This window comes from Lethenteron reissneri, chromosome 20 (assembly GCF_015708825.2).
Source record: "Lethenteron reissneri isolate LAM-NWPU_2019-01 chromosome 20, ASM1570882v1, whole genome shotgun sequence".
NCBI lineage: Eukaryota > Metazoa > Chordata > Hyperoartia > Petromyzontiformes > Petromyzontidae > Lethenteron > Lethenteron reissneri.
In genome coordinates this window covers 13,766,781-13,778,225 of record NC_083798.1, presented here as the reverse complement: position 1 = coordinate 13,778,225, position 11,445 = coordinate 13,766,781, and the positions used below count along the sequence as shown (strand labels likewise).

At 49.0% G+C, this 11,445-nt stretch overlaps 1 protein-coding gene across 6 annotated transcripts in view; it reads left to right on the top strand.

The window, feature by feature from the left end:
- Positions 1-11,445, top strand: part of PPP1R9B (protein phosphatase 1 regulatory subunit 9B) — a 43,066-nt gene continuing 31,621 nt past the window's right edge. For 2 of the 6 annotated variants that reach the window (XM_061555011.1, XM_061555016.1), the window contains exons 1-2: positions 1-175; positions 2,630-4,569. In XM_061555011.1, coding sequence (XP_061410995.1) covers positions 2,638-4,569 — 1,932 coding nt within the window. In that variant the 5' untranslated portion in view covers positions 1-175; positions 2,630-2,637. Of the gene's footprint in view, positions 180-293; positions 493-994; positions 1,041-2,629; positions 4,570-11,445 lie in introns of those variants that run through there. The other 4 variants (XM_061555013.1, XM_061555014.1, XM_061555012.1 and 1 more) reach the window with 4 other exon arrangements.

The following is an 11,445-nucleotide window of genomic DNA, read 5'->3' as shown; positions in this document are numbered from 1 at the left end:
AAGAGTCGTGGTGTTAGGGGAGGTTCGGCCACCGATTGTAGTAGTGGTGCTTGCTGCTGCTGCTGCTGATGATGATGGTGGAGTCAGAGGTGATGGGCTGACGGCTGCCGGTGTGGTCTTAGTGACGAGCCGCTCGGACGACGGGGAACTGAACGCAGGGATTCTTCTCCTTGGGGTGGGTGAGTGAGTGGCGGTGCTCGTGTGTGTGTGTGTGTTTCAGCTGGATGGTACGGTCCAAAAGAGAAAGCGAGGTGGGGTTTTGGGGGTAGCCAAGCTCCTTTGTCGCCGAGCCGGGCACCCGTGTGCATGTCCACTCAGCCTGCCTGCCTGCCCCCTATTCATGTAACACGTGTGCACGTGTGTGTGCGCACGTGCGTCCGTGTGTGCACGTGCGCACGTGCGTCCGTGTGTGCACGCGCGTGGATCCACGTGGAGCGAGATGAGAATGCGAGGAGCGTAGCTGGCGGCTGGGTCGGTAACGCGGACGAGGAGGTTGGTGGGTGGTGGGAGGGCTTCTACAACGCGGCGTATGCGAGAGGACACACGGTGGTGAAATCCGTGGGGTCGAGATGAGAGCGGTCATATGATGTAGGGCTTCTCACGGATGAACACCACCCAGAGCTTGCTACTGCTGTGGGATGAGGAAGGAAAACGAAGGCTGCTGCGGTCAGAAGGCGTGAAAGACAAAGCGACAGCACGAATAATTATCCAGGAGCTGTTGTACATTTTTATATGATGCGTAAGCTGAACAATGTAGCACAGTGTGTTTGTTGCATAAGCTCGGGTGGCATTGTGTGGCTGTAGTCGTGTCGTCTGGTTTTAGTGGTTTTTTGTTGTTGTAAAGGAAGCACGGGCTGTGTGCTAGAGGTTTACATCGTGCAGGCCAGTCGGCCGAAACGTCGATATCTAATTTTCTTATCAGTGACCGTATCACACACACGCGCACACAACAATCCAACCCTGTTATTATTGTACAATTCACATCGGATCACAGGCCAAGCAAGGTACTGGGGCGACTGACCTTCAACAACAAGCCTGAGGTTTGGATTTTATTGTGTACACGTACATTGATGATATGCGTTCCTGGTACAGTATCTGTAATGCGCTATCATCTATTGTTATTGAGAATGTTGCATCTGTCTCTACGAGATGCAATGTAATTCGCTGTTTGCATCAATTAGGAATGGACGCTCAGAGCAGAGGATGCCGCAGTCTTTATGCCCGGTTTGCGGCTGTTGCTGTTTTCATTTTGCGAATAAAACAAGCCTTTAAATGCATTTGATATCCGCAGACCATGGCGGTGGAAGGGGGGGGGGGGACACACGGCTTTGACAAACGCCAGTCCCGTTTGACAGCATCTGTAAAATGTACATAAATCAAACGTAAATGTAGGGGATGACTCTCGTTTCTTTCCCAATCTCGCCTCGGTGTGGAGGAGCGGGATACCCTCTTTCATTGCGAAATATGGCGCCCAGATTGCAATGCAGCCTCCCCATTGAAAGTCACAGCGCCCGAAAGAAGATGATTACAATGAGCGTCATCTACCGGCGTTTGACACAAAAGATTAGCCCTGTATAAATAAATAGGCAAACGCAGGGTGATGGCAATGCAAAAAAAGCGCGTTTCTACCGTGTCGAATATTTTCGCACGAATGTTGCCAATTTCCTTTCGTGGAAACGGGTGTGTTACACGTAAGATGTGTTACATTGTGCAAGGGTGAAGGAAGGAGGCTGCTTGCAAATAATAATTATTTTATTTTTCACCTACATTGAGTTTGTTTTTCTTTGGGAGGAGGATGCAATGGTGGACGTGGGATGATGAACGTGACAACCATGTGGTCTGTGTTCACGATATATGAGTCATGCAATTGTATACATGTGGTTTTACAGGCAGTACTGTATTTTCCTTCACTTTAGTTATTGTGTTGGCCGCTTAAGTAATAATTAAGGACCTTTATGTTTTTCCTTGATAATAATAACAGTGCTACTTGGGAATGATGGCCAAGTGGTTAGTACATTGTGCTATAAACCCAGCGGCCTGACCCGAGTTAAATTCCTGGCCATGACTAACGTCAGTGGATAATTATATCAAAACCGGCCCTGGGCCTCCACCAAGATGCACGAACCAGTGTGGTGAAGTATGGTCAAACTACCCTAAATAAACACCATGCCATGGAAAGACCTTCATTTATGGATCGACATACATTACAGAATTTAATAATGGAAGGAACAGTGAGTGACCTTTGCGGGAACCTACTTTACACCGCAATGCTAAAGATTGGACCCTGCAAATTGTTGACCTGTTTGTCCATAGACATTGCAGAATAGCTGTGCCAAATCCTTCTTTCTTACAGATTCCATCGGGATTTTATGCCAAACGTAATGAATAGCAACAGGCCATGAACATCCTCTGGTCCTAACCCTGAGTGTGGCATTGCTGGGCGAGATTATTAACGCTCTCCATTACGTTTTCGTATTGTACGGCATTTTGTTCCACATGATATTGGACAACTTCGTATGTCATGCCAAACAACTCGCAGTACAACCCGAAAGCACATCGGTAGAGCTTTATAGGACAATGGCTGAGGCCGACGCAAGTGCTTATTATAAACACGTATTTGCACCCACAGCCTGGACCATGATGAAGACTGTGGAGGCTGGCGGCAGCCGGGAAAGGACCCCACTGAGGAGCGCGTCCCCTCACCGCAACGCCTACCAGACCGAGTTCCAGGCCATCAAGCGCACCTTTGACCGCACGACCAGCCGTGATGGCAATGGAGGCGATGAGGCCGCTGGCCACCATGGGCCGGGCCAGCAGCATCGGGGCCGAAAATACGGGGCCCACGTCAGCCGCATCAAGAGCATGTTCCTGGCCATGCAAAGTGTGGACGGAGGCAGTCTGGATGGGGAGGGACCCCCGCCGCCGGGGTCAAGCGCCACGGCCCGCGGTGGCGATAGCGTCCCCGTCTCGGTGAAAGCCAAGGCCAGGGCCTTCATCGCACCGCCACCCTCCCCGACGAGGGCCTATGCGAGGGCGAGCGCGAGGGGTGGCGGTGAAGGTGGAGAGCGCGGAGGAGGCACGGAACGAGGAGAGCGAGGAGGCGGAGAACGTGGAGAGCGTGGAGGAGAACGAGGAGAGCGTGGAGGAGGAGGCACAGAACGAGGGGAGCGTGGAGGAGGAGGAGGCACAGAACGAGGGGAGCGTGGAGGAGGAGAACGTGGAGGAGGAGGAGGCACAGAACGAGGAGAGCGTGGAGGAGGAGGAGGCACAGAACGAGGAGAGCGTGGTGGAGGAGGTGGAGAACGAGGAGAGCGTGGAGGAGGAGGCGTCGGAGAGCATGGAGGAGGTGGAGGAGGAGGTGAGGAGCGTGGGGACTCTCCGGGAAGGAGGGAGGGCCGTGTCAGGGAAAGGGTGAGTCGCATGAGTGGGAAGCCGGTGTCGCGCGAGGGTGGCGCGGCCAGCATCTCGGAGCGCATTACCGAGGCTCGCAAGATCTTCGACCGGACCCTGCAGCGGCAAGACACGGGGGCCACGGCAAGGTCGGCACTCACCACCGCCGCCTTCCCATCCCCTCTCAAGGAGCGCAAGGGCTCCAAGGATAGCATCCTGTCGGACCTTCGGGGTGGCGGTGGCAGCTGTAAAGGCAGCACCGAATCGCTGGACAGCCTTCTCACCAGCCCCTGTGCCGATGCGGTGTCGCCCACCGTCAGCCAGCTGGCTGCCGTCTTTGAGCCAGGCAGCGTGGCGTTGGCCAAGCGGGAAGAGGAGCCTTCCAAACTCGTTGATGACAAGTCTGCTGCATCTGTCTTGGACGGCCTGCCGGAAAAGTTGCAGAACAGCGATGCTGGAGGTGCGCTCGCCAGTGACGAGATGGCTCCGAACGGGGCGCAGGTGCAGCTCGCATCGGAGCTTGTAAATAAAGTCGGGTCACCGTCAAAAAACGTGCAGATCAAGGTGGACTCTCCCAAACATGCTCGGGTACTTGAGTCCATCAATGACAGCGGCTCTCATTCAGAAGAGGCGGATAATTCAGTTCAGTGTGGCGTTCTGGCACAGCCCATCATCGCAAACTGCACTGAGGCCGTGTGTGTGAACTCGGTGGACGAAGACGCTAAGGGAGACGCTGGTGACATGAAAACAATGATCTTATTGGGGGGCGACCTGACGAGCGAGAGCAACATCGACGACGACGACGATGTCGTTCCGCCAGATTCTAAATTCTCGCCAGATGGCAAGGAGCACCGCAACGCTGAGCCCGATGGTTCGCTACCGGCGGAGGCCGCCACCGTCACTGCCGCCGCCGCCAATCGCGAGTCGGAGCCCAAAGTCATCGAGAACGAGACGTTCGTGGAGGATGGCGAGGAGACTTTCCCCACCGGAGTCGATCGCGACGACGCCAATGACGACGACTTCACCATCGACGCGGACGACGATGATGACGACGACGACTTGCAGGACGCCGGTTATGAGGTGGACGCCTACTATTACATGGAGATGCCTGGCCTGTCTGACGAGGAGGAGGCCCCACTTCCAAGCAGGAAGATTCGCTTCAGCACCTCCCCCATTAAGGTATTTCATACACATTGAGCTGCAGGGGTCAAGGGGTGACGTCCTCGTTCATGGCGACTGCTAATTTTATCCAGCTGGTGGCAGGCCCACCAAATGACTAAAGCCAGTGTGCCCATTTTATGATATGAATTACATGTAATTGCGAGATGTCCTTTGTTTTAATTTAAAGCAGAGTGGTTGGATAATGCTGGACAATTACACATAATAGCAGCTACACTACTGCATGGAGCATGCATGTGTATCCGTGGGGTATGTTCAGTACTATCTGTGACTGCTTAAACCTTTAAATATGATTATTTAGTTACGATAAGTCGGATATATCAATAAATATCTATATATTTATTTTACCGATACAATAAACTTCCAGTAATTAACGTTGAGCTTTTCCACATGTGTCTAAACCAACACTGGACCAGGAGAGAGGCGAGTAGCTGTCCTTCAAGATTGGCTCAATGAGAGCATTAACATGATTTCCAACTTGCCAAGAACAAAAACAAAAACAGGTTTTCACGAATCATTCTTTCACTTCCCACACTGTGGTGCTTTGTGCGGGAGCGTGAGTAATAGTTTCCCATGTTGCTTTATTACACTTTTGTTATTAGTAATGCTTACTTAGGGAACAAACCCATAGCAACAAATAACGAAAACCCCCTACATGCAGTACTTGATTGCGTTCTTCATCCGATGGATCGGGTTTTAAGCTGTGCAAGATTTGAACCTTAATCGGTGCAAGTGCAGCACTATGGGTGATGTATCAGCGTCCGTTAGTTGTGCCTGGTGAGGATAAGAGTTAATCCTGCATCTGGTTTAAAAAAAAATGTTGCATCCTTTCCCTTTGTGTTCTCCAAATACTGAACACTTTTTGCTGTCACACAACACATCCGTGTTTACCCCATCAGTGAACCATTACGGCATTATTAGACTCGCTCCTGTGAAAGACACTGCGTTCTTAATACGCCCTAAATTTAATTCATTGGCATCTGTGCCTTTTAATTAGCATGTTCTGTCTCGAAATCATCGCTCTTTCCGAGGTCACATGCTTCCCATGCCACGTGGTTGCTATGTACCAGTTTTAAACTATTTGAACTATAAACTATTTTTTATTTTACCAGGTAAGGCCCACTAAGCTCTTTTTCAGCAGGTACCTGGCCACAAATGAGAGCTCAACAAAGTGGCTTATCGCGTGTAAATTTATAGCAGCCAAATACTCTAAACGCATCTTTCTAAATGTGGGGAGCAGGCGTCAGGGTCTGAATCGAACCCACAACCTCCTGTATACCAGGCGAGGCAGTTAACATCTTGCCACCGTGGCATCTTGGGGAGGGAATCTCCACGCCTTGTAGTGAGCGTCTCTTTGCATTGGTGCAAGACAACTGAATCATCAGTCGTGTGATTCGCTGTGCATGTGTAACATGCACAACCCTTTTGTCAATCTACTGCTGGACGAGGGCCTCTCCAGGGCCATGCGGTTTGTGTGGGTTGTATGACCATATTTGATTCTCCACACTGCTGGGTGTGGGTTGGTAAAGGTGGGGTGCTTAAATATGGAAGCATAGCAGCACGGTACAACAAATCATTTTGCTACAATGATAATAATAATAAAGCACCTTTCACCCGGAGATCACAAGGCACTGTAATGCCCTCTGCTGACAATGCAGCCCACAGAAGACCACTTTTTTTCATGCAAAGTGGTCACCTATCAAAGCACAATTGTAAGGCCCACTGAGCTATATAGCTCTTTTTCAAAAGCGATCTGGCCACAAATGATAGCCCAATGAAGTGGCTCATCACGTGCTATATTTTATAACAGCCACATACTCTAAACACATGTGGATTCTAAATATGGAGGGAAAAACCAGAGGACCTTGAGAAAAACCCACACGACCACGGGGACAGAGAACAAACTCCAAATATATAGGCATCCGGGTCGAGATCGAACCCACGACCTCCTGTATACTAGGCGAGGTAGTTAACATCTCACCACCATGGCATCAGGGCACTGTCCAGGCACAACCCTGCTTCGCTTAAGAGATCTAGCAGCTCGGGTGCATTCCGAGTGATTTAGTCATAGGTAATTCAGGGTACCTGCATATAAATCCTTGGGAGTGCGGAACTAATGCATCTGGGTTGGCAGTCCCGGTGGTGACTTTCCAAGTTAAGTGGAGACTGCTGCCTGTGTATTATCATGGCAACCAGTGTTTCATTGGCCGAATCGAGATGTTCCAGCACATGCGCTTGATGTGACCTCACATTTGTATTCGAGGTGTGAATGCACTTTTGCTATTTACCACTCTTGTGTGTGGTATGCTATGCAAGTGCATTTGTCTAGGCTATGCACTGTATTTGTGTACAGCTTGAGGGAACCCGGCAACCCAAGTTCGATTATCAGTCACGGCTAACAGCGGTGATGAGTGATATATGAACCTGTCCTGGGCCACGCCACGCCCTCCCAACACCTCTACTCCCACCCACAGTGATCAGATTAGAGAAATATGGTGACAACACCTCAATGTCGAAAGGTTTTGGGGAAGCTTTAATCCAGTAGAGGATTGACAAATGGCTGTAAATCTATTTTTTAAGCCAACCAACATTTTGTCTGCATCCTTTACGCAGTGGCATTTCATCGGAGTATATCCAAGTTGAACTTATTTCATCTTAATACATTTTACAATGTGTCATACTTAGCCGTGGCTGCGTTCCCGAGATGCCGAGCGCTATACAAATACGTTCACGTTCTCTAAAGTTACGGGCGCGTAATGTGAAATATTTTGGCGGATCGCACGTGGTGGTCCGTGTTGGCCTCTCAACGAGTGAGCGGTCTTTCGTGTTGACACACCAACCCCTCTCACGCTTTGTCGTCCTTCAGAGAGGTGTGTTTCAGCCACTTTGGTGGTCTGCTTGGCACCACGGGATTTTCTCAGTTGTCGTAATACGGCACAACATCCCTTATCTGACCTGACGAAATAACTGCCTACAGCCATTGCAGTGTTTGTTCATTGTGTAACTATTGAGTTCTATAGGTGTTCACTTATCTGACTCTTTCGCATATCCGCGTATGCCTCAGTCCCCGGCGAGTCGGATATGCGGAATTTTGCTGTGCTGATGCGTTTTTTTCCCCTCCATCTCTTTCACACAGTTGTGCTCCCTATGGAGAGAGGGCGCTTATGATATTCCGCTTGTGTACATTTAAGCTTGGGTGGTTAGTTTTCATGGATATTTGACCGTGCCACATCTGAAAGCCAAAGGGGAGCGTTGCCATGTGGCCAGGGAGCTTACAAAGAGAACCACTATAAATAATGAAAACCTAAAACTGGCCTCGACCGAGTTTTACAGGACATTCTCATGGTAGTGTCTTTAATTTTACTCGTGTGTTTTAAGTGACGCAGTGTTTATTGCAGGGAGAGGATGTAAAAAGATTATATCCAATGTAATTCGTATTCTGTAATCTCTTTTTCTAGTGCATCTGTTGTTTTCATATATTTGCTGTGTGGTCTGCACTGCTCATTTAGGTATTACCACACAGATGACGTATGCAGTTAATTTACAGTACAATGGACCCTTGGTTCAAGGTGCCACCTCCGCCCATGTAGCTTAGGTGACTCCATCTCTCCTTTGGACATCTCCTTCTAACTATTCCCCATCCCGTCATGGATGGGTGTTCTGGGATAAACTCGATAAACCACGTACACTGTATATATAAAAAAAATGACCCATGCTAGGTTCATTCGAAAACTTTACAATCATCTCTGCACAGTTGGCTACACATGCACTTAATCTGCCAGCTTACAACAATATACTTTATGAACTGTAGGATTGCGTTGGTTAGTTATCAGGTTTTCCCAGGGCACCCATCAATTATGAATAGCTTGGTTTCAATAGGATACACATTTTATGAACATCCCATTGCTTGCACGCCCGATGCGACAACATTTGACACATTGGCCTAATCGTGTCTAAATTAGTATTGATAGCCCAAGTAGCACGGTATCTCACACCAAATGGATTTCCTGACTATGAGGTCTAAAGTCAGTGTCAGAATGTGGTCGCATATCGTCACTTGGCAACGGTTTACAGACATTCTAAATGCGTCGTGCGCTGTGCATCAGAACGACTATTTCCCAATGCAAAGTAAGCGTTGTTGATGCAAATTGAAACAGTCTATGATCCCAGACGAGATATTTCACTTGTCGGTACCACCTGAAGTGGGCATAACTTTAAGCAGCTCTAATTTTCCCGAACCTCCGATTAGCACGGTTGGCTACGTACGGTGCGAAAGAAGTTCAACATTCATACAATTTCTGAATGTGGCCAATAACAATAACTCGTGTCATAAACATTTGAAGTCGGTGGGTTATCAAAAAATGCACTCGTTAGATTAACACGTAGCCTTTTGCGACCAATATCATCCATAACACAGGGTTTTTTTGGGGTTAGAACGCGTAAATATATAAATGTGTCGTTAAACCCGCCACCAAACGACTCAGCCAATTAGTAAGGGTTGCCACATAAACAGAACATGCAAATGTGTTCCCAGTACAGCACACCGGTGTGTTGGAGAGCAATGCCACAACATGTTCTGTCAGGCTTTCGCCAGTTGTAATTACTGGCGAAACGTAGGACTAAAAATTCATCTCGCATTGGCCGTATATAAAATAAAATCTGTGCTAAAAAAGTTTTGATAACTTGGGTGGCACTATTGTCACTCTGGGCTGTGTGGACTCTGTATAGGGCATGAGCACACGGTCTGAACGCAGAGCCACTGCCTTGTAGCAGCTGGCAGTGCACAATGTGCACTGTACGCATGGCCATGCACATGTGGCCGTGCGTGCACACACGTGGCCATGTGGGTGTACACAACGCAAGTGCGTGTCGGTGGTCAGTGTGCGGTTTGTGTTACAATCGTTGCCTCATTTAGGTCGAGGCCCTCTTGGGGATGCAAAAAAAAACAAGCATTTGTTTTACACTCGAGTTACATTTATTTACGCATTGGTGTACGCTTCACTGACGGGGCAGATTCCAGATAGGAGCAATTTCAAAGACAATTTGCTTGTGCTTAAAGCACTTTTAGCGGGCCTTAGTGACCGTCATTCACGAGCAATGACACTCCACTTAGCCCAGAACGTCGACGTGTAAATGCATAAAATTGTTTCCCAAACAGAACTCCGGCATTTAAAATTGAAAACACGTCCACAATTGCCGTGCTTACAAATGACTTCAGTAAATTTTAATTGCAGCATGGGTATTTAATTTATTTCATGAAACAAGTTTTGAGTCAACATTGCGTGCTCTGTGGCGAGCACGTGACTGCCGGACAAGTGAATGTTATATTTGTGTCAATTTCATTATTATCCAGTATCCAGTTGGTGGATAAAAACAATCTTCCCATGCTGGCACTCCGACCACCTGTGGTGATATACATCTTTATTCTATCTTCATCCCATGTGGGATTTTATTTATTTTCCCCTCCTCTTGTTTTGCAGGTGTTTGATTTTTCCATCAGGTGCGGTCCCCTCTATCATAGTTTCCTACCTACATCCTCCTACTGATTTTTTTTTAACACTGTGCTGTTTTATAAGTACAGGGTTGGTGTTCACGGTGGCTTTGCCTGCAATTCTAAGCACACATTTCCTTTCACCTTGGTGCGGTTCTGAGCTCGTTTGCCATCGGTCATGTTTTCTGATCCATGCATCATGGCTGGTACCACACATTGCTGAGTGGCTTTTCTCATCAGACACATTAACACAAACTCAGGGCTCTTTGTCAAACCAGTACTGGATGAATGTCTCCACATGCCATTTTGTTTATCAGAATTTGACCATACAGCAGAGGTCGCAAACGGGTTTTGATTCCTTACCCGTACCCGTACCCGGCCGCACCAAGGTCGCAAACGGGTACCCGTACCCTACCCGATACCCGGCTACCCGTACCCGGCCTGGTATCGGGTAGGGTACGGGTACGAGTACCCGATTGCGACCTCTGGGATGAAGCCATGTTGCAGGCGCGGGTGGGTTGATTCTAGGATCTTGAATTGTGAGAAGAGACAAGACGTTGGCAAATGAGTGACAAACGGTTACTCACCAGTGACTCACGGCCTACCCGTACCCGTACCCAGCCGCACCAGGGTCGCAAACGGGTACCCGTACCCGTACCCGGCCGGGTACGGGTAGCCGGGTATCGGGTAGGGTACGGGTATCGGGTACCCAGTTGCGACCTCTGCCATACAGTACTTCATGCTAGTCAGTGTAGGTTGGTAAGGGGGGGGGCGGAGGGGATGATTCAGAACCGTTGTGGTATCATTTGCCACTGATGTCAGCTATGGCTGGCGATTGAACGAATGTTGACGGGTCCATAACGAAGATCACTAACCACTGTGCCACTGCTCCAGATACGTTGACATTTTGACAGTGAACTATTATCATTTGTCACAAGGTGGAATTTCTCCTTGCTGGTTATAGTAACACTTGTACTGTATTTTCACCCCCCCCCCCTCCCATTACTCTTATCGGCACACTTTGGGCTATTCCCTCCACCAGTCACCAAGCAGGTGTGTTGTGCTCCAATCCCCCCCCACCCCCATGGCCCTGGGTTAGATCTGGTGTATGTACAGGGTGAGACAGTACTGGCCTCCTTTACTGAACCAAGAGAACAAAATGTCGAAAGGCAACGTGGCTTTTGTAAGGCGGTAATTATTAATGCCATAGCTTGAATGGGATCGGGGGCCCTCGTGCAAGGAAAAAATTGGGGCCTCTGTCCACCTCCCCTCTTCATAGTCCAGCACCTGGGCCGTACTGGCCTCTGTGGCCCCTGGTGCAGTTGGACTTCCTCAAAACTCGACAGCCAATATATGCCACCGGCTGTTACGCCTTGATGCCGGTT